The sequence below is a fragment of the Salvelinus alpinus genome, chromosome 6, assembly GCF_045679555.1.
Source record: "Salvelinus alpinus chromosome 6, SLU_Salpinus.1, whole genome shotgun sequence".
Classification (NCBI taxonomy): Eukaryota; Metazoa; Chordata; class Actinopteri; order Salmoniformes; family Salmonidae; genus Salvelinus; species Salvelinus alpinus.
In genome coordinates this window covers 10,716,525-10,740,613 of record NC_092091.1, presented here as the reverse complement: position 1 = coordinate 10,740,613, position 24,089 = coordinate 10,716,525, and the positions used below count along the sequence as shown (strand labels likewise).

Below are 24,089 nucleotides of genomic sequence, written 5' to 3'. Positions count from 1 at the left end.
CACTAGGCTAGGTCTCACCAGTCTTCTTGTCGGCGTGTCTCTTCCCAGCCTCCCTGAAGGCCACCATGGCTCTGAAGTAGGTTCTGAGGACGGCCCAGCGGAAGGTGGCCACCGGGTCGATGCCCATCAGGCCACAGATGAAGGCGTTCTTACTGCTCTTCAACAGGGCCACGATGTCCGGACGCATGTGATCAGTGTTCTTCTCCCTGAAGTCCTGTAGGGGCAGAATATAGTGATGAGATCTATCCACTGGATCTACTATACAGTCCAGGCAGTCCGTCTCTGTTTCAGTCTGTTTGATGCTTAACATACAGTGCATTCTGAAAGTATTCAAACCCCTTGACTTCTTCCATATTTTGTTACGTTACAGCCTTATTCTAAAATTGATTAAATGGTTATTGTCCCTCATCAATCTACACACAACACCCCATAATGACAGTACTTACTCAGTACTTTGTTGAAGCACCTTTGGCAGCAATTACAGCCTCAAGTCTTCTTGGGTATGATGCTACAAGCTTGTCACACAAAGACTCAATCATAGACACTTTTACTGACAGTTGTGGCTGCTTCGCGTGATGTATTGTTGTCTCTGCCTTCTTGCCTTTGTGCTGTTGTCTTGTGCCCAATAATGTTTGTACCATGTTTTGTGCTGTTGCCATGTTGTGTTGCTACCATGCTGTGTTTTCATGTGTTGCTGCCATCCTATGTTGTTGCCTTAGGTCTCTCTTTATGTAGTGTTGTGGTGTCTCGCTTGTCGTGATGTGTTTTTGTGTTTTACCATTAATGGACAAACCTTGCCAGTAGTGTCCATGAGTAATATCACAACTCTGACATAACGCTATCATATAGGCTGACACACAGAGCTGCTGTGAGCGAATGATTGACGGATGGGTTGTGACTGACACTGAATCTACAGGGACATGTGGTCACGTCAGCAGTCCTTACCTTGATGCCGTACTTGACTTTGCCGGCGTAGTGGCAGATAATAAAGGCGGGCTCCATGACGGCGGGGAACTCGATGTAGCTGTTCCCCTCATGCTGCCGTTTGAACTTGTCCAGCAGGGTCTGGTTAGAGGCCTGGGGGAAACTAAAGGAACAGAGAAGAGGGTGGGCACTAGGGTTAGGACTGTAGGATGGGAGACCAGGGTATCTACTGACTAGCCTGGTTCCAGATCACACCATTCACTAGAACAAGCTCCCTTAAAGCAACACCACTCACTAGAACATGCTCCCTTAAAGCAACACCACTCACTAGAACATGCTCCCTTAAAGCAACACCACTCACTAGAACAAGCTCCCTTAAAGCAACACCACTCGCTAAAACAAGCTTCCTTAAAGCAACACTACTCACTAAAACAAGGTCCCTTAAGGCAACACCACACTACACACTAAAACAAGCTCCCTTAAAGCAACACCACACTACTCACTAAAACATTCTCCCTTAAAGCAACACCACTCACTAAAACATGCTCCCTTAAAGCAACACCACACTACCCATTAAAACAAGCTCCCTTAAAGCAACACCACACTACCCACTTAAACATGCTCCCTTAAAGCAACACCACACTACCCACTAAAACATGGTCCCTTAAAGCAACACCACACTACCCATTAAAACAAGCTCTCTTAAAGCAACACCACTCACTAAAACATGCTCCCTTAAAGCAACACCACACTACCCATTAAAACAAGCTCCCTTAAAGCAACACCACACTACCCACTTAAACATGCTCCCTTAAAGCAACACCACACTACCCACTTAAACATGCTCCCTTAAAGCAACACCACACTACCCACTAAAACATGGTCCCTTAAAGCAACACCACACTACCCATTAAAACAAGCTCCCTTAAAGCAACACCACACTACCCACTTAAACATGCTCCCTTAAAGCAACACCACACTACCCATTAAAACATGCTCCCTTAAAGCAACACCACACTACCCATTAAAACATGCTCCCTTAAAGCAACACCACACTACCCACTAAAACATGCTCCCTTAAAGCAACACCACACAACCCACTAAAACATGCTCCCTTAAAGCAACACCACACTACCCACTAAAACATGCTCCCTTAAAGCAACACCACACTACCCATTAAAACAAGCTCCCTTAAAGCAACACCACACTACCCATTAAAACAAGCTCTCTTAAAGCAACACCACTCACTAAAACATGCTCCCCTAAAGCAACACCACTCACTAAAACATGCTCCCTTAAAGCAACTCCACTCACTAAAACCATCTCCCCTAAAGCAACTCCACTCACTAAAACCATCTCCCCTAAAGCAACTCCACTCACTAAAACCATCTCCCCTAAAGCAACACCACTCACTAAAACATGCTCCCTTAAAGCAACTCCACTCACTAAAACCATCTCCCCTAAAGCAACACCACTCACTAAAACATGCTCCCTTAAAGCAACTCCACTCACTAAAACCATCTCCCCTAAAGCAACACCACTCACTAAAACATGCTCCCTTAAAGCAACTCCACTCACTAAAACCATCTCCCCTAAAGCAACTCCACTCACTAAAACCAGCTCCCCTAAAGCAACACCACTCACTAAAACATGCTCCCTTAAAGATGCACTATGCAGAATTCGCTCCGCCATTTCCTGGTTCTCCTAGGGGTCAAAGAATTAACCTCACTGTCCCATTATAAATGGACTAACTGGTAGTAGGGCCCCTGGAAACAAATACTATCATTGAGAGTATCTGAAAGAGGCTGCAAGCTAACTATGAATGATGAAATCTTCAAGAGGATGCTGGGTTGCTACATATTCATTAGCATTACATTCTTCTGTACGATGGAATAAATCACGCGAGAGGCCCGGGAGGGAGGCCTTTAAGAGGGAAGAATGATCCCTCTGACCTTGTGGCTCTGGGAAAGCAGTCCATACACTCTTCCATCCACTTGTTATTACACCCAGATGAGTGTTCAGGGCTAAGTGGCTAGCAGCCCTAAGTGGCTAGGTTAGGCTAGGTTAGGCTAGGTTAGGCTAGGTTAGGCTAGGTTAGCTAGGTTAGGTTAGGTTAGCTAGGTTAGGCTAGGTTAGGCTAGGTCACGCGGATAATATGGTCATGGCGGTCCTGTGTTTTTGTATGTGAGACTGGGTTTAATTTACGAGGGATTGAAATGGGATTGTGCAGCGGCCTATGTGAGAGGCTTTAAACAGGGTGTACGTGTGCCCCAGAAAGGCAAATATATGAGTTAGCGTGTATCATTCGTTTTTATGTGCTTAAGTTAGCCTGGCTAATGTTGTAATCAATCAAGTATTTCGCTAGTAATGAAGAGCGTTGTTAGCCTATATTCCTCATCTTGTCTGTGCTCTGCTCATGTGGGATGATTCTAAGGTCATTGGCAATGAATGTTGGTCCAGCAATGTAACCAACTTGGTTTTACATTGGCTTTGTTATAAAGAGGTTTGACATATAACCAAAACATAGCCTACCACGTTCTTCTGAGCCCGGTCTAATTCTTCACCCAAACTATGACATTCGAGAACGAGTCCTTTTTTTTTTTTTACTGCAGATGGATGTCATGGCTAAGAAAGTACACCTCTAAATGTGACATTGCAGGAAAACCGCCCTGCTTTAGGAGCGTCAGCTAAACGACTCGAATGTAAATGTGTAGTAAAAAAAGGAAGGAGAAAGGCTCCGACATGACAGCTCACGTACTTGCACTCTTCGTCCAGCAGGTGGAGCAGCGCGGTGGGCTTCTTGCTGATGAGGTTGATGCAGCCGGTGTTGTCGATGTAGTCGATGTTGTGCCAGCTGATGCCCTCTGCCCTGTACTCCTCCTGTAAGGGAGAAACAAACAGTGGTGTCGTGTCACAAACAGTGCCGGCAGTAAAAGTTGTTCACAAGTCATCCAATACATCACATTTCCCCTTTGAGTATCAATAGAGTTGATTTAATTCAATTCAAGTGAATGTCAGGTCAAAAGTTGACAGTCTGGTGAATGCATCAGAGAGATACCATGAACAATAAATTCATCACAGGTGTTATGGGACACGCTGATAACGTTAAGAAAGCACAAGCCGCATTGAAACAGACCAAAACTCAAATCCCATCACTGACCAAAAACCAAAGACTCTACAACAAAGGTCACCAGTGTGTCCACGTCAACAGTTTCCTCACAAAGGTCACCAGTGTGTCCACGTCAACAGTTTCCTCTCAAAGGTCACTAGTGTGTCCCTGTGTCAACAGTTCCCTCACAAAGGTCACTAGTGTGTCCATGTGTCAACAGTTCCCTCACAAAGGTCACTAGTGTGTCCATGTGTCAACAGTTCCCTCACAAAGGTCACTAGTGTGTCCATGTGTAAACAGTTCCCTCACAAAGATCACCAGTGTGTCCACATGTCAACCGTTTCCTCACAAGGATGTGAACAGGATCAGTGGTGTTGGGGGATATAAACAGGATCAGTGGTGTTGGGGGATATAAACAGGATCAGTAGTGTTGGGGGATATAAACAGGATCAGCAGTGTTGAGGGATATAAACAGGATCAGTAGTGTTGGGGGATATAAACAGGATCAGTAGTGTTGGGGGATATAAACAGGATCAGTAGTGTTGGGGGATATAAACAGGATCAGTACAACACCACTGATCCTGTTTATATCCCCCAACACCACGGATTGGGGGATATAAACAGGATCAGTAGTGTTGGGGGATATAAACAGGATCAGTGGTGTTGGGGGATATAAACAGGATCAGTGGTGTTGGGGGATATAAACAGGATCAGTGGTGTTGGGGGATATAAACAGGATCAGTGGTGTTGGGGGATATAAACAGGATCAGTGGTGTTGGGGGATATAAACAGGATCAGTAGTGTTGGGGGATATAAACCGGATCAGTACAGGATCAGTGGTGTTGGGGGATATAAACAGGATCAGTGGTGTTGGGGGATATAAACAGGATCAGTAGTGTTGGGGGATATAAACAGGATCAGTGGTGTTGGGGGATATAAACAGGATCAGTAGTGTTGGGGGATATAAACAGGATCAGTAGTGTTGGGGGATATAAACAGGATCAGTGGTGTTGGGGGATATAAACAGGATCAGTGGTGTTGGGGGATATAAACAGGATCAGTGGTGTTGGGGGATATAAACAGGATCAGTGGTGTTGGGGGATATAAACAGGATCAGTGGTGTTGGGGGATATAAACAGGATCAGTGGTGTTGGGGGATATAAACAGGATCAGTGGTGTTGGGGGATATAAACAGGATCAGTAGTGTTGGGGGATATAAACAGGATCAGTGGTGTTGGGGGATATAAACAGGATCAGTGGTGTTGGGGGATATAAACAGGATCAGTGGTGTTGGGGGATATAAACAGGATCAGTGGTGTTGGGGGATATAAACAGGATCAGTGGTGTTGGGGGATATAAACAGGATCAGTGGTGTTGGGGGATATAAACAGGATCAGTGGTGTTGGGGGATATAAACAGGATCAGTGGTGTTGGGGGATATAAACAGGATCAGTGGTGTTGGGGGATATAAACAGGATCAGTGGTGTTGGGGGATATAAACAGGATCAGTGGTGTTGGGGGATATACAGTGGCTTGCGAAAGTATTCACCCCCCTTGGCATTTTTCCTATTTTGTTGCCTTACAACCTGGAATTAAAATAGATTTTTGGGGGGTTTGTATCTTTTGATTTACACAACATGCCTACCACGTTTAAGATACAAAATATTTTTAATTGTGAAACAAACAAGAAATAAGACAAAAAAACAGAAAACTTGAGCGTGCATAACTATTCATCCCCCCAAAGTCAATACTTTGTAGATCCACCTTTCGCAGCAATTACAGCTGCAAGTCTCTTGGGGTATGTCTCTATAAGCTTGGCACATCTAGCCACTGGGATTTTTGCCCATTCTTCAAGGCAAAACTGCTCTAGCTCCTTCAAGTTGGATGGGTTCCGCTGGTGTACAGCAATCTTTAAGTCATACCACAGATTCTCAATTGGATTGAGGTCTGGGCTTTGACTAGGCCATTCCAAGACATTTAAATGTTTCCCCTTAAACCACCCGAAGTGTTGCTTTAGCAGTATGCTTAGGGTCAAGCAAGCACCAGCTAGCCTTGAGCTATCCTCGAGCTAAGCCAAAATACCAGCTTATTCTAGGGCTACAATACCTCCTTTGCCAATTGGCCTGGACCCTTTATTGTCGACGAGGAGCCCCGCCGATCCATCACGACTGGACTGCCGACGTGATCGCCCAATGTGGTCTCAACGGGCAATTCTGTTACGATGTCGCCGCAAAACCATCTACTAGCCCAGGCCCGCTAGCTTTTCTGAACGCTGTGTCTCCTGCTCGCCTAGCGTAGTAGTGACTACCGAACAGCACCCTGACTCACCTATTGCTGCACTTTTGACCCTATGATCACTCGCCTACACAGCTGATGCCCCCTGGACTGTTTCAATAACACGGTACCTCATTTTGTTTATCTGACTGACCTAACTGACCCACTCTGCCCATTTATCGTCATTTACCCGTTGTTGTCTTAGCTCTCCTGATCAACACCTGTGATTGCTTTATGCCTCTCCCTAATGTCAATATGCCTTGTCTACTGCTGTCTTGGCTAGTTTTTACTGTTTTATTTCACTGTAGAGCCTTCAGTCCCGCTCAAAATGCCTTAGATAGCACTTTCGTCCCACCCCACACACATGCAGAGACCTCACCTGGCTTAACTTGTCCCTCCAGAGACGAAACCTTTCTCATCGTCACTCAACGCCTAAGTTTACCTCCACTGTACTTGCATCCTACCATACCCTTGTACATTAGGCCTTGAATCTATTCTACCACACCCAGAAATCTGGTCCTTTTATTCTGTCCCCAACGCACTAGACGACCAGTTCTTATAGCCTTTAGCCGTACCCTTATCCTACTCCTCCTATGTTCCTCTGGTGAAGTAGAGGTTAACCCAGGCCCTGTAGCCCCCAGATCCACTCCTATTCCCCAGGCGCTATCATTTGTTGAATTCTGTAAACGTAAAAGCCTTGGTTTCATGCATGTTAGATCCACATGACTCATAATGGTGATGTCGTACTGAAGTGGTAGGTGGAATAAGGCGGTACCGGTAAAGCTATTGAAATCCTATAAAAAAAAAATAATGGTCATTTTACACTTAATGAAGTTTACAGACTTAAGTGGACGGGTGATGTATTACGACTAAACTGACATTCTATTTACAAAATGATTGATAAAAAGGTGAACCTGAATCCCCCCTGTGATTTCAAGCATACCAGAGCACAGATGTTTTCTTCAAGTTGGTGAGAAGTCTACACATCTCAGAAGGGTGCGTAAATGTGATACACTGTTTGCATATGTGTGGCCATGGGTTTGTGCTCCGATACATCTGTAAATCATTTTCATAGAGATGGAGAAGAAATGAAGGAGCAATTGGCATGGCGGTGTAAACATTGGAGCTGGGCCCCTTTTGGGAATAGTATTTGGTACAGTCCTATTAGCTTTGGCCACTGTTCAAATGTAAACACTTGCTGCTGATAAGACTAACTGATTGGTTGGAGAGGTGAGACAGCCCTGCTGATAAGACTAACTGATTGGTTGGAGAGGTGAGAGAGCCCAATGAGGGAGAGTAGGACTGAGATGCATTTACTCCTGGGCACTTAGTAAGTTAGCTAGCTGATCCTAGATCTGTACAACTTTTACCCGAGCGAGGGAGGTGGAATAGGACTAAGTTGCATTTAATCCTGGACACTGAGTTAGTTAGTTAGCTGATCCTAGATCTGTGCAACTTCTACAAGAGCGAGCGAGGGAGAGTAGAGGTGTGGAGTATTTTCCCTTATTCAAACGCCAGTGGGAGGCGCCATGACCACACTGTACTATTCAAACAAACACAAATCAGTCAGAATCTGGCAACCCTTCCACGTGGCCTCGTACTCAACCTCTGCAGTTCCAACTGTAAAATAAACTCCCATATGAAAACACGTCATCGGGTCGATCAAAAGGTGAGAGAAGGCCACGTCATCAGGTCCATTACGTAATGCTGTGTGTGGTTGCTAAGGAGACATCTGTGATGCAAGTGTCCAACTCCAGGTAACACCATGTTCTATGGTTGGAATCCCAGAGAGGATGTAGCCTGCTGACGTTGACTGTCAGAAGTCAGCTGGAAGCAGCAACAGGGTTGTTCATGAGGCACGAAACGGAAGAAAACGGACTCAACTTTTTTTGCTTTCTACTGCAAAACACTTTGCTCCGTTGAGCCCTAATGAGCATGACTCTGGTCATGGTGAGCGACGGCACTGGGCAAGACACAGCATTGGCAGAAGTAACCATGGTGATGGCTCATGTTATGGGATGGCATAGGATGCTCTCTGCTCCAAGGTATCAGGTTGGAGTGAGACTAGAGTTGTCTGTGTGTGTGTGTTCATAATTTATGCCACCCCAAAGGGGGAGTGCAAATCAACAGCGTGTGTAAACAAAGCAGCAAGCCTCAGAACATCAACATGACGGGACAAAAACACCACGGCAAGGAACCATGTTCTGTTGAGAAACAACAACAAAAACTCACAAAACACTCACCACACTCAAAAGACTGCATAAGAAACTCACCACAGTCCAAAGACTGCATAAGAACCTCACCACACTCAAAAGACTGCATAAGAAACTCACCACACTCAAAAGACTGCATACGAAACTCACCACAGTCCAAAGTTATCCTACTATGCTAGGCTAACTGGGCTAAATGAAGGCATTCAGAAGTCTTCATAAGCCAGGCAGTAGGGCGCTAGGCTAACTGGGCTAAATGAAAGCATTCAGAAGTCTTCATAAGCCAGGGACTAGGGCGCTAGGCTAACTGGGCTAAATGAGACAAAACAATAAACACCACGCAGACAAAACAAGTGTATGATGAGCCCATCTCCAGGGCTGCATCTAGAATGGCACCCTATTCCCATAGGCCTACAGGGCTTGGTCAAAAGTAGTGCACTATATAGGAAATAGGGTGCCAACTCTGGTCAAAAGTAGTGCACTATATAGGGAATAGGGTGCCATTTCCAAAGCAGGCCAGGCGATTATGAGTGGTAAACAAAGACAGACAGATGGATTTACTCGAGTCGGGTGCCAAGAGGGCCAAAACACCCTCATCAAAACCAAATCATAACACTATGTCTGGAAACCTTTGCGCACGTAAATTCCTGACCTGCTACAGTAAACCATGCATTTACCTCATTCCTTCTGACCATGAGGAAATATCCCTTTCTCACAACACTATCCACTCTATTGACAATGTAGTGACACTCACACACACGCAGACACACTGTGACTCTCTGTCTCGCACAGTATGACGCCAACACAAACCCACTGGGACACGCACACACACTGTGACTCTCTGTCTCACACAGTATGACGCTAACACAAACCCACTGGGACACACACACACACACACTGTGACTCTCTGTCTCACACAGTATGACGCTAACACAAACCCACTGGGACACACACACACACACACTGTGACTCTCTGTCTCACACAGTATAACGCTAACACAAACCCACTGGGACACACACACACACTCACACGTTCCAGCAGGTATATCTCACTGAACATCCCCAAAGCCAACACCTCTTTTGGCCGCCTTTCCTTCCAGTTCTCTGCTGCCAGTGACTGGAACGAATTGCAAAAATCGCTGAAGCTGTAGACTTATATTTCCCTCACTAACTTTAAACATCAGCTATCTGAGCAGCTAATCGCTGCAGCTGTACATAGTCCATCTGTAAATAGCCCACAATCTACCTACCTCATCCCCATACTGTTTTTATTTACTTTTCTGCTCTTTGCACACCAGTATCTCTACTTGCACATCATCATCTGCTCATTTATCACTCCAGTGTTAATCTGCTAAATAGTAATTCTTCACTCCTATGACCTATTTACTGCCTTACCTCCTCATGCCTTTTGCACACACTGTATATAGACTTTCTTTTTTTCTACTGTGTCATTGACTTGTTTATTGTGTTATTGGCTTGTTTATTGTTTATTCCATGTTATTCCATGTGTAACTCTGTGTTGTTGTATGTGTCACACTGCTTTACTTTATCTTAGCCAGGTCGCAGTTGTAAATGAGAACTTGTTCTCAACTAGCCTACCTGGTTAAATAAAGGTGAAAAATAAATAAAAATTAAATAATAAAAACTTACTCACACACTCAAGCACACACACTGTGACTCTCTGTCTCACACAGTATGACGCTAATGACGCTAACACACACCCACTGACACACACACACACACACACACACACACACAGGTTATGTGCTCTGACGTCAGCGCTAACGAGCCAGACGTCACCGTTAAAGAACCAGAAGTCACCGCTAAAGAGCCAGACGTCACCGCTAAAGAGCCAGATGTCACCGTTAAAGAGCCCCACGTCACCGCTAAAGAGCCAGACGTCACCGCTAACGAGCCAGACGTCACCGCTAACGAGCCAGACGTCACCGCTAACGAGCCAGACGTCACCGCTAACGAGCCAGACGTCACCGCTAACGAGCCAGACGTCACCGCTAAAGAGCCAGACGTCACCCCTAACGAGCCAGACGTCACCGCTAAAGAGCCAGAAGTCAACGCTAAAGAGCCAGACGTCACCGCTAACGAGCCAGATGTCATCGCTAACAAGCCAGACATCACCGCTAACGAGACAGCTAAATAGTCACAACCCTGGAGAATGATTACAGCCACATTAGAATGGACATTCCCATTCAAGTCAACATTCCGTGATGGGTGGACCCACAGACATATTACACTTGAACTTGTATCCATCCCATTCTGTTTCTATGGTTACATCATGGAGCATTGGATTAAATAGGAAACTTTATTGTCCACACAACACTGTAGTTCAAACAGTTAAAAATGGTATGCCAGTCGGTGTGACTGTCAACACGCCTTATTCTGTTGTTGACCTGAAGTGTGGTCCGTACGTACTGACTCACAGACACACACAGTGGAGGCCGCTGAGGGGAGGACGGCTCATAATAACGGCCCGGAACGGAGCAAATGGAATGGCATCAAACACATGTGTTTTGACGTTATTTGATACCATTCCACTTATTTCCGCTCCAGCTATTACCACGAGCCCGTCCTCCCCAATTAAGGTGCCGCCAACCTCCCGTGGACAAACACACAGAAAGAGACCTTACCTGTTCTAGCTTGAAGAGATGCTGGTTGAAGTAGTGATGGAGCCTCTCGTTGGCCAAGTTGATACAGAATTGCTCAAAGCTGTTGTTCTCGTAGTCTTCAAAGCCAAAGATGTCCAGCACTCCGATGGAAAGAATCTGAAGTGAAAGAGAGAGTTTAGTTAGATGTGTTTTATCTAGATTTAAATATGAAACATTTTAATACATAACTCAACTCAGAAACAAAGACAATGAACTCTTGATGAATCTTCCACTACAGACCCTGGTTTGATCACGGGCTGTATCACAACCGGCCGTGATCGGGAGTCCCGCAACAGAGAGATAGATGAGGACTGAGGGACCCAACAGAGAGATAGATGAGGACTAAGGGACACAACAGAGAGATAGATGAGGACTGAGGGACACAACAGAGAGATAGACGAGGACTGAGGGACACAACAGAGAGATAGATGAGGACTGAGGGACCCAACAGAGAGATAGATGAGGACTGAGGGACACAACAGAGAGATAGATGAGGACTGAGGGACACAACAGAGAGATAGATGAGGACTGAGGGACACAACAGAGAGATAGATGAGGACTGAGGGACACAACAGAGAGATAGATTAGGACTGAGGGACACAACAGAGAGATAGATGAGGACTGAGGGACCCAACAGAGAGATAGATGAGGACTGAGGGACACAACAGAGAGATAGATGAGGACTGAGGGACACAACAGAGAGATAGATGAGGACTGAGGGACACAACAGAGAGATAGATTAGGACTGAGGGACACAACAGAGAGATAGATGAGGACCGAGGGACCCAACAGAGAGATAGACGAGGACTGAGGGACACAACAGAGAGATAGATGAGGACTGAGGGACACAACAGAGAGATAGATGAGGACTGAGGGACACAACAGAGATAGATGAGGACTGAGGGACACAACAGAGAGATAGACGAGGACTGAGGGACACAACAGAGAGATAGATGAGGACTGAGGGACACAACAGAGAGATAGATGAGGACTGAGGGACACAACAGAGAGATAGATGAGGACTGAGGGACACAACAGAGATAGATGAGGACTGAGGGACACAACAGAGATAGATGAGGACTGAGGGACACAGAGTCTCTCACATGACCACAAACCACAGCAGTGTAAATCTAACCTCATCTGCTCTCTCTCACACTTGCGCACGCACACACACACGCACACGCACACGCACACACACACACACACACACACACACACACACACACACACACACACACACACACACACACGCACACACACACGCACACACACACGCACACACACTTTTGTTCACACACACACACAGATGGCCATTATGCCATCTGCAACAATGTTCTGGGCACACATGTGGACACACACAGACTTGGGAGGAGAGAAGCAAATATGATCTGTGATCTAATCCTTTGGATACCCGCTGGGCAAAGCCAGCCAGCTGCCACACAGTTCCCACACCGTGCTTTCCTCATTTCACCCCCAGCCGAGAGAGAGAGAGAGACGACGTTGGAGGCAGCTTATGGTAGAGAAACATCAATTCTCTGGCAACCACTCTGGTGAACATTCCTGCAGTCAGCATATCAATCGCACGCTCCCTCAAAACTTTAGACATCTGCGGCATTGTGTTGTGTGACAAAACTGCACATTTTAGAGAGGTCTTTTATTGTCTCCAGCACAAGGTGCATCTGTGTAATTGATCATGCTGTTTAAATCAGCAGCCTTGATATGCCACACATGTCAGGTGGATGGATTATCTTGGCAAAGGAGAAATGATCACTAACAGGGATGTAAGCAACATTTTAGAGGAATAAGCATATGGAAAATGTATGCAATCTTTTATTTCAGCTCATGAAACATGAGACCAACACTTTACATGTTGTGTTTATATTTTTGTTCAGTGTAGTTACAGGGGAGAGGAGGGGGGATGAACGAGCCAATAGGAAGCTGGAGATGATAATCAGGTGACCATGATGGTATGAGGGTCAGATTGGGAATTTAGCCAGGACACCAGGGTTATGATAAGTGCCATGGTATCTTTAGTGACCACAGAGAGTCATGACAACCAAAAGACAGCACCGTACACAGGGAAATGTCCCCAATCACTGCCCTGGGGAATTGAAATATTTTGTTGGGGACCAGAGGAAAGAGCACCTCCTACTGGCCCTCCAACACCACTTCTAGCAGCATCTGGTCTCCCATCCAGGGACCAACTAGGACCAAGTCTGCTTAGCTTCAGAAGCAAGCCAGCAGTGGGATGCAGGGTGGTATGCTGCCGTGTGTCAGAGCTTGCATGAATTACGTGTGTGTGTCTGTGTCTGAGTCTGTGTGTCAGAGCTTGCATGAATTACGTGTGTGTGTGTGTCTGTGTCTGAGTCTGTGTGTCAGAGCTTGCATGAATTACGTGTGTGTGTGTGTCTGTGTCTGAGTCTGTGTGTCAGAGCTTGCATGAATTACGTACGTGCGTGCGTGCGTGCGTGTGTGTGTCCAAATCCTACCTTGGCACTGTGCTCCAGATCCTTGTTGTTGAGCAGAGCATGGTTGGTCCTGAACACGATCCAGTCAAACAGGGCGCTGTACAGAGATTTGGCCATGGAGTCCCGAACGGTACCAGCCTTACACACACAGAGCCAATCATGAGACATGAATACATTTTACAGTCTGCTCCAATCACAGTGCTATACACACACTGTACACACACAGTACACACACAGTACACACACTGTAAACACACAGTACACACACTGTACACACACAGTACACACACTGTAAACACACTGTACAGACACAGTACACACACTGTAAACACACTGTACAGACACAGTACACACACAGTACATTCATCTAATCTGGACCATGGGCCTATCCATCTCTCTCCCTGTCTGTTGATCTGGGCCTATCTATCTCTCTCTCTCCCTGTCTGTTGATCTGGGCCTATCCATCTCTCTCCCTGTCTGTTGATCTAGGCCTATCCATCTCTCTCCCTGTCTGTTGATCTGGGCCTATCCATCTCTCTCCCTGTCTGTTGATCTGGGCCTATCTATCTCTCTCCCTGTCTGTTGATCTAGGCCTATCCATCTCTCTCCCTGTCTGTTGATCTGGGCCTATCCATCTCTCTCCCTGTCTGTTGATCTGGGCATATCCATCTCTCTCCCTGTCTGTTGATCTAGGCCTATCCATCTCTCTCCCTGTCTGTTGATCTAGGCCTATCCATCTCTCTAATGTATTAGTCTGTTGATCTGGGCCTATCCATCTCTCTAATGTATTAGTCTGTTGATCTGGGCCTATCCATCTCTCTCCCTGTCTGTTGATCTGGGCCTATCCATCTCTCTAATGTATTAGTCTGTTGATCTGGGCCTATCCATCTCTCTAATGTATTAGTCTGTTGATCTGGGCCTATCCATCTCTCTAATGTATTAGTCTGTTGATCTGGGCCTATCTAACTCTCTAATGTATTAATCTGTTGATCTGGGCCTATCTAACTCTCTAATGTATTAGTCTGTTGATCTGGGCCTATCTAACTCTCTAATGTATTAGTCTGTTGATCTGGGCCTATCTAACTCTCTAATGTATTAGTCTTTACATCAACGTACAGGTCTGTCAGTCTGTCTGTCTCTGTCCGTCTGTGTCTCTGTCCGTCTGTGTCTCTGTCCGTCTGTGTCTCTGTCCGTCTGTGTCTGTCTTTATCATCATTTGTATAATTATCGCTCCATCTCTTTATAAAATGTCTCTATCTAGACATCTACCCATCTTAACTGTCTGCCTGTCTGTTTACACATCTCTCAATCCAGGTATATGTCTGTCTGCCATCTGCAGTATGACTGACTCAGGGATGCGGGTCCATTACAATAACACTCTCGCCCATCTGCTTCTCCAAAAGAGGACAGAAGCCCAGCCAACACCTGCTCTCTGAACAGTACTGCATTGCACCAGCTTAGCAAAGCAAAACCAAGGCCCACAGTCTGTGTTTCTCTCTACATTTAAGCTGATCAATGTCAATGTGACCTTAACAAGCTGTGATGTGTGTACTTTAGAGAGGCTAATGAACAAGTGGATTATCATCAACATTCTAACCTGATCTGTTCTATCATCAACATTCTGACCTGATCTGTTCTATCATCAACATTCTGATCTGTTCTATCATCAACATTCTGACCTGATCTGTTCTATCATCAACATTCTGACCTGATCTGTTCTATCATCAACATTCTGACCTGATCTGTTCTATCATCAATATTCTGACCTGATCTGTTCTATCATCAATATTCTGATATGTTCTATCATCAGCATTCTGACCTGATCTGTTCTATCATCAGCATTCTGACCTGATCTGTTCTATCATCAATATTCTGACCTGATCTGTTCTATCATCAATATTCTGACCTGATCTGTTCTATCATCAACATTCTGACCTGATCTGTTCTATCATCAATATTCTGACCTGATCTGTTCTATCATCAATATTCTGATATGTTCTATCATCAGCATTCTGACCTGATCTGTTCTATCATCAGCATTCTGACCTGATCTGTTCTATCATCAATATTCTGACCTGATCTGTTCTATCATCAATATTCTGACCTGATCTGTTCTATCATCAACATTCTGACCTGATCTGTTCTATCATCAATATTCTGACCTGATCTGTTCTATCATCAATATTCTGACCTGATCTGTTCTATCATCAGCATTCTGACCTGATATGTTCTATCATCAATATTCTGACCTGATCTGTTCTATCATCAGCATTCTAACCTGATCTGTTCTATCATCAACATTCTGACCTGATCTGTTCTATCATCAGCATTCTGACCTGATCTGTTCTATCATCAATATTCTGACCTGATCTGTTCTATCATCAATATTCTGACCTGATCTGTTCTATCATCAATATTCTGACCTGATCTGTTCTGTCATCAGCATTCTGACCTGATCTGTTCTATCATCAACATTCTGACCTGATCTGTTCTATCATCAACATTCTGACCTGATCTGTTCTATCAACAACATTCTGATCTGATCTGTTCTATCATCAGCATTCTGACCTGATCTGTTCTATCATCAATATTCTGACCTGATCTGTTCTGTCATCAGCATTCTGACCTGATCTGTTCTATCATCAGCATTCTGACCTGATCTGTTCTATCAACAACATTCTGATCTGATCTGTTCTATCATCAGCATTCTGACCTGATCTGTTCTATCATCAATATTCTGACCTGATCTGTTCTGTCATCAGCATTCTGACCTGATCTGTTCTATCATCAACATTCTGACCTGATCTGTTCTATCATCAACATTCTGACCTGATCTGTTCTATCATCAGCATTCTGACCTGATCTGTTCTATCAACAGCATTCTGACCTGATATGTTCTATCATCATTCTGACCTGATCTGTTCTATCATCAACATTCTGACCTGATCTGTTCTATCATCATTCTGACCTGATCTGTTCTATCATCAGCATTCTGACCTGATCTGTTCTATCATCATTCTGACCTGATCTGTTCTATCATCAACATTCTGACCTGATCTGTTCTATCATCATTCTGACCTGATCTGTTCTATCATCAACATTCTGACCTGATCTGTTCTATCATCAGCATTCTGACCTGATCTGTTCTATCATCAACATTCTAACCTGATCTGTTCTATCATCAACATTCTGATCTGTTCTATCATCAGCATTCTGACCTGATCTGTTCTATCATCAACATTCTGATCTGTTCTATCATCAGCATTCTAACCTGATCTGTTCTATCATCAACATTCTAACCTGATCTGTTCTATCATCAGCATTCTGACCTGTTCTATCATCATCATTCTGACCTGATCTGTTCTATCATCAACATTCTGATCTGTTCTATCATCAACATTCTGACCTGATCTGTTCTATCATCAGCATTCTGACCTGATCTGTTCTATCATCAACATTCTGATCTGTTCTATCATCAACATTCTAACCTGATCTGTTCTATCATCAACATTCTGATCTGTTCTATCATCAACAATCTGATCTGTTCTATCATCAACATTCTGACCTGATCTGTTCTATCATCAGCATTCTGACCTGATCTGTTCTATCATCAACATTCTGACCTGATCTGTTCTATCATCAACATTCTAACCTGATCTGTTCTATCATCAACATTCTGATCTGTTCTATCATCAACATTCTGATCTGTTCTATCATCAACATTCTGACCTGATCTGTTCTATCATCAGCATTCTGACCTGATCTGTTCTATCATCAACATTCTAACCTGATCTGTTCTATCATCAGCATTCTGACCTGATCTGTTCTATCAACAACATTCTGACCTGATATGTTCTATCATCAGCATTCTGACCTGATCTGTTCTATCATCAACATTCTGACCTGATCTGTTCTATCATCAGCATTCTGACCTGATCTGTTCTATCATCAGCATTCTGATCTGTTCTATCATCAACAATCTGATATGTTCTATCATCAGCATTCTGACCTGATCTGTTCTATCATCAGCATTCTGATCTGTTCTCCAAGGACACAAGACATTGGGGAATGTGAAGTATTTTCTGTCAAGTGTATTTATGTGGTTCATCTTTCCTCTCTGAACCTGTAGAGGTGTTGAACTAGAAGATTAAAGGCTAAACTACCCTCTTGACTTTCCATAACCCCCTCATACAGTCAGTCTAATGTCACAATGCTGTTAGATAGTCCTTTGGTCAGATAAACTTCCACCTAAATAGAGACTACACATCACAAAAAGTCTCACATTCGCTACATCGCTACATAAAATGAACACCATTGTTGTTAGCGGTTAGCTCACAGCCTACCAAGCCCACAGGCGCTAACTAGTTTAGAACAATGTTAGCCAGCATCAGTGTAACATGTTAGCATGCCAGCTAAGTTCCTCTAATGCTAACAATGTTAGCTAGCCAACAGTAGTGTAACATCTGTTAGCATGCCAGCTAAGTTCCTCTAATGCTAACAATGTTAGCTAGCCAACAGTAGTGTAACGTCTGTTAGCATGCCAGCTAACAGCTAACAAGTTCCCTCTGGTTTTTCTATGACGCCCCAAGCCCTGCTGTGCTACAACACTACAGCTTTAGGTGTTTTGAGATTCAGAGCCAAAGCTTTAAGTGTCTCCAGACAGACAAATCACTTTTTGGATACTTCAGCTATCCATAAAAAACAACAGTACCAAGACAGACGATTACGTGCCTCAACAAGCCAAGGGAAAATATGCTCTCCACTTACAGATGATGAAAAGCATGCTAAGCTAATATAAGTGGACTTGGAATGAGGACTTGGACATACGACCATCAGCCTTTGGCAGTTTGGAGTGTTATGGAAAGGGATTGGGCGGTGGAAGAGCAAAACAGAATTCTATTGGTCCCCAAATGACTGGATGATCTTTGTGACTAGGAGGCTGTACACGGACCCTTCTGGCAACTGCCACATTGACGACAAAGTTACCCCAACAGTAGGCCATCTTATGCATGCTTTGTGTAGCTACTGTAGCTAGTATAGGGTGAATATGGGCTAATGTGAGTGGAGTTTGTTTCAGGTTAGCTGTGGTTGGTCAGACATGAGTCACCTCAGTCAAATTCCACGTTTTTACACTCAGTTTATTTTTTTTCCTCTGGCTTGGGCTCATAAGCCTTTGCATAAGTTCTAATATGCATATGTGTGTTTTGAATTACTCATCACCTTAGAAAGCGCTGTCCATTTCGTTGTGTTAAGCTTTGAAACAATATCTAAAATGACCATGTTTTACACTCGGTTTTACACTGCTGTTGAACTTCTTTTTTCAAATTGATCATCACAGTGAGGTGAGAATTAAAAGCACTATACTGTTTTGATGATGAGTGGTTGATGTTATTTTAGATTGCATTTGCATTGATGTCAGAGTGGTTAGAGGAACGAGTACCAGGCCATTGGGACCTGATGGAGGGACAATAGAGCCCTGAGTACCAGGCCATTAGGACCTGATGGAGGGACAATAGAGCCCTGAGTACCAGGCCATTAGGACCTGATGGAGGGACAATAGAGCCCTGAGTACCAGGCCATTAGGACCTGATTGAGGGACAATAGAGCCCTGAGTACCAGGCCATTAGTACCTGATGGAGGGAAAATAGAGCCCTGAGTACCAGGCCATTAGGACCTGATTGAGGGAAAATAGAGCCCTGAGTACCAGGCCATTAGGACCTGATGGAGGGACAATAGAGCCCTGAGTACCAGGCCATTAGGACCTGATGGAGGGACAATAGAGCCCTGAGTACCAGGCCATTAGGACCTGATGGAGGGACAATAGAGCTCTGATGAACCAGGCCATTAGGACCTGTTGGAGGGACAATAGAGCCCTGAGTACCAGGCCATTAGGACCTGATGGAGGGACAATAGAGCCCTGAGTACCAGGCCATTAGGACCTGATGGAGGGACAATAGAGCCCTGAGTACCAGGCCGTTAGGACCTGATGGAGGGACAATAGAGGCCTGAGTACCAGGCCGTTAGTACCTGATGGAGGGAAAATAGAGCCCTGAGTACCAGGCCATTAGGACCTGATGGAGGGACAATAGAGCCCTGAGTACCAGGCCATTAGGACCTGATGGAGGGACAATAGAGCTCTGATGAACCAGGCCATTAGGACCTGATGGAGGGACAATAGAGGCCTGATGAACCAGGCCATTAGGACCTGATGGAGGGACAATAGAGGCCTGATGAACCAGGCCATTAGGAGGACCTGATGGAGGGACAATAGAGCCCTGAGTACCAGGCCATTAGGACCTGATGGAGGGACAATAGAGCTCTGATGAACCAGGCCATTAGGACCTGATGGAGGGACAATAGAGGCCTGATGAACCAGGCCATTAGGACCTGATGGAGGGACAATAGAGGCCTGATGAACCAGGCCATTAGGAGGACCTGATGGAGGGACAATAGAGCCCTGAGTACCAGGCCATTAGGACCTGATGGAGGGACAATAGAGCTCTGATGAACCAGGCCATTAGGACCTGATGGAGGGACAATAGAGCTCTGATGAACCAGGCCATTAGGACCTGTTGGAGGGACAATAGAGCCCTGAGTACCAGGCCATTAGGACCTGATGGAGGGACAATAGAGCCCTGAGTACCAGGCCATTAGGACCTGATGGAGGGACAATAGAGCTTTAAATCTAGCGTATATGACCTGTTTCAAATGATCACTTTTACATTCAACATAGCTACTTCAAATGTGCACTTGCTCTGGAATGGGAAAAATATCCTTTCTATTTTATTCAGCTACTGTAAGTTTAATTACAGTATATTATTCCTACTATAAAATTATATAATATAAAATAATGGCCATTAGACTTATAAGCATAGCTAAATGTTTTCATATTCATTCCTTTACACTTGTGTGTATTAGGTAGTTGTTGTGAAATTGTTAGGTTAGATTACTCGTTGGTTATTACTGCATGGTCGGAACTAGAAGCACAAGCATTTCGCTACACTTGCATTAACATCTGCTAACCATGTTTATGTGACAAATACATTTGATTTGATTTGAAATGAACAAGCCTACAGCCTATGGCATTGAGCATAGCCAAATAACATACAGTAGACCAACTCATATTCTGTTCTTCTGAAATCCATTTTCTTCATATCATAATGTTTCTTTAGACCTGACTAAAATAAATAATGGATTTATTGTGACGGTGTATATTAAATACATTTATTAGACTTTTTAAAATGTTGATGTCGTAAAGGCACTCATCAGTGGCTTGTAGGCTCTGCTTGGAGGCCTGGAGATGCTGAACGTGTTTATGTCAATTAACGGTCAGTTACCGTGAGACCGGCAGGCTTTTGCATGACAATAACCGGCTGACAAAATGTAATGACCGCCACAACCCTAGCATGGGCCACCATGAGCCAGAACAGCTTCAATGTGCCTTGGCATATATTCTACAAGTGACCAGAACTCTATTGGAAAGATGTTTTGTTGATGCTGGTAGTTTTGGCTGTTAGCCTACATGTTTTGTTGATGCTGGTAGTTTTGGCTGTTAGCCTACATGTTTTGTTGATGCTGGTAGTTTTGGCTGTTAGCCTACATGTTTTGTTAATGCTGGTAGTTTTGGCTGTTAGCCTACATGTTTTGTTAATGCTGGTAGTTTTGGCTGTTAGCCTACATGTTTTGTTAATGCTGGTAGTTTTGGCTGTTAGCCTACATGTTTTGTTAATGCTGGTAGTTTTGGCTGTTAGCCTACATGTTTTGTTAATGCTAGTAGTTTTGGCTGTTAGCCTACATGTTTTGTTAATGCTGGTAGTTCTGGCTGTTAGCCTACATGTTTTGTTAATGCTGGTAGTTCTGGCTGTTAGCCTACATGTTTTGTTGATGCTGGTAGTTTTGGCTGTTAGCCTACATGTTTTGTTGATGCTGGTAGTTTTGGCTGTTAGCCTACATGTTTTGTTAATGCTGGTAGTTTTGGCTGTTAGCCTATATGTTTTGTTGATGCTGGTAGTTCTGGCTGTTAGCCTACATGTTTTGTTAATGCTGGTAGTTTTGGCTGTTAGCCTACATGTTTTGTTAATGCTGGTAGTTTTGGCTGTTAGCCTACATGTTTTGTTGATGCTGGTAGTTTTGGCAGTTAGCCTACATGTTTTGTTGATGCTGGTAGTTTTGGCAGTTAGCCTACATGTTTTGTTGATGCTGGTAGTTCTGGCTGTTAGCCTACATGTTTTGTTAATGCTGGTAGTTTTGGCTGTTAGCCTATATGTTTTGTTGATGCTGGTAGTTTTGGCTGTTAGCCTACATGTTTTGTTAATGCTGGTAGTTTTGGCTGTTAGCCTACATGTTTTGTTGATGCTGGTAGTTCTGGCTGTTAGCCTACATGTTTTGTTAATGCTGGTAGTTTTGGCTGTTAGCCTATATGTTTTGTTGATGCTGGTAGTTTTGGCTGTTAGCCTACATGTTTTGTTGATGCTGGTAGTTTTGGCTGTTAGCCTATATGTTTTGTTGATGCTGGTAGTTTTGGCTGTTAGCCTATATGTTTTGTTGATGCTGGTAGTTTTGGCTGTTAGCCTACATGTTTTGTTGATGCTGGTAGTTTTGGCTGTTAGCCTACATGTTTTGTTGATGCTGGTAGTTCTGGCTGTTAGCCTACATGTTTTGTTGATGCTGGTAGTTTTGGCTGTTAGCCTACATGTTTTGTTGATGCTGGTAGTTCTGGCTGTTAGCCTACATGTTTTGTTGATGCTGGTAGTTTTGGCTGTTAGCCTACATGTTTTGTTGATGCTGGTAGTTTTGGCAGTTAGCCTATATGTTTTGTTGATGCTGGTAGTTTTGGCAATTAGCCTATATGTTTTGTTGATGCTGGTAGTTCTGGCTGTTAGCCTACATGTTTTGTTGATGCTGGTAGTTTTGGCTGTTAGCCTACATGTTTTGTTGATGCTGGTAGTTTTGGCAGTTAGCCTACATGTAAGTCTATGTTGTAACTGGAGGCAGGTTCAACATGTAACATATAGGTAATTGCCAAAATAATGGAAACACTTGAGTACATGAGGGATACAAAGTATATTGAAAGCAGGTTCTTCCACACAGGTGTGGTTCGTGAGTTAATTAAGCAATAAACATCCCATCATGCTTAGGGTCATCTATAAAAATTCTGGACAGGCCATGGCTATCTCAGTCACCAGATCTCAACCCAATTGAATCTCATGGAAGATTCTGGAGCAGCGCCTGTTTTTCACCTCCATCACCAAATTAATAAATTTCTCGTGGAAGAATGGTGTCACATCCCTCCAATAGAGTTCAGACACGTAAGATATATGAAGCTATCCTGGCTCATGGTGGCTCAACGCCCTATTAAGACACTTTATGTTGACGTTTCCTTTATTTTGGCAGTTACATGTAGGTCTGTGGTGTAACTGTAACAGATTATAGAGCTGACACCATTTTCCTACTCTACATGACAGAGAATGTTGTCTGTAAGGCCTACATACTACACTGTATATGAATCTTCTGTAACCGTGCATGCCCCTGAACACACCCTTATGTACAGTAGAATGTTTGCAGGCAGTAAGTGAGTTTAAACCGCTTCGACTAGGTCCAGGGGGAGCACAGATTCACGATGAAGAAAAAATATGTTATATATACCACACATTTCTAATAAACAATCTGTAATGTTGCACGTCCCTAAACACGTCCCATATGTACAGGGCATTTCAACTAGGTTCTGGGGAGCAGAGAATCGTGACCAAGTAAAAAATATGCATTTTAAAAAGCATACTGCATTATTGACCTCATAATTTTTAGAGGAATGAGCTTCACCGTTTCCTGTTTCCTGCTCCCAAAGGTGATATAAGTCCACATGCACGATGCAGCCCAATCAAAACTCGCTCCCAATCAAAACTGCTCAAAAAGGTCCATCCTGGGGATTTTCAAACATGATAAAGAACATTTTTAGATGACGTTTGAACGAACATCCACTGTCACGAAACATCACAAGTCAAACACAATTAAATGATTTACCACAATGGGAGTGTGGAGTTAGATATGGAATGGATGGAGAGACAAAATGAGCTAAAAACAACCGTTGTTTTTATAGGAGGGCCACCCTAAATAATAAGAGGGAAGTTATCAGAGAGAGTTTAGAGCCTGTAATGAGGTCTTGGTTGGTGTTTGGTAATTAGAAGCCTGGAGACCAAAACACAGAGAGCTGTGGTCTTTCTCGACTAATGGCTTACAAACACGCTCCGCGAGCCACGGGAGGTGTAAGACAACACCCTGCATGAGCCCGCACTGCACATGGCTCGCTAGCCTCTTCTCCACACGGGGTGGCTGTGTTTTTGAGGCATTTGTGTCCAATTGGATGCCTGTTTTTGATGCGAGTTTATAGGAAAGTGTGTGTTTGATTGTGTGTGTGTGTGTGTGTGTTAGCTACAAAGATATA

The 24,089-nt window shown here is 44.1% G+C and overlaps 1 protein-coding gene across 1 annotated transcript in view; it reads right to left on the bottom strand.

Moving 5' to 3' along the window:
* The window catches only part of LOC139578125 (unconventional myosin-IXAb-like), a 270,429-nt gene that overhangs the window by 56,044 nt on the left and 190,296 nt on the right, over window positions 1-24,089 (bottom strand). The window contains exons 9-13 of the mRNA XM_071405369.1: window positions 13,670-13,786; window positions 11,163-11,297; window positions 3,683-3,804; window positions 946-1,087; window positions 19-214 (exon numbers count right to left, since the gene is read on the bottom strand). Coding sequence (XP_071261470.1) covers window positions 19-214; window positions 946-1,087; window positions 3,683-3,804; window positions 11,163-11,297; window positions 13,670-13,786 — 712 coding nt within the window. The remainder of the gene's footprint in view (window positions 1-18; window positions 215-945; window positions 1,088-3,682; window positions 3,805-11,162; window positions 11,298-13,669; window positions 13,787-24,089) is intronic.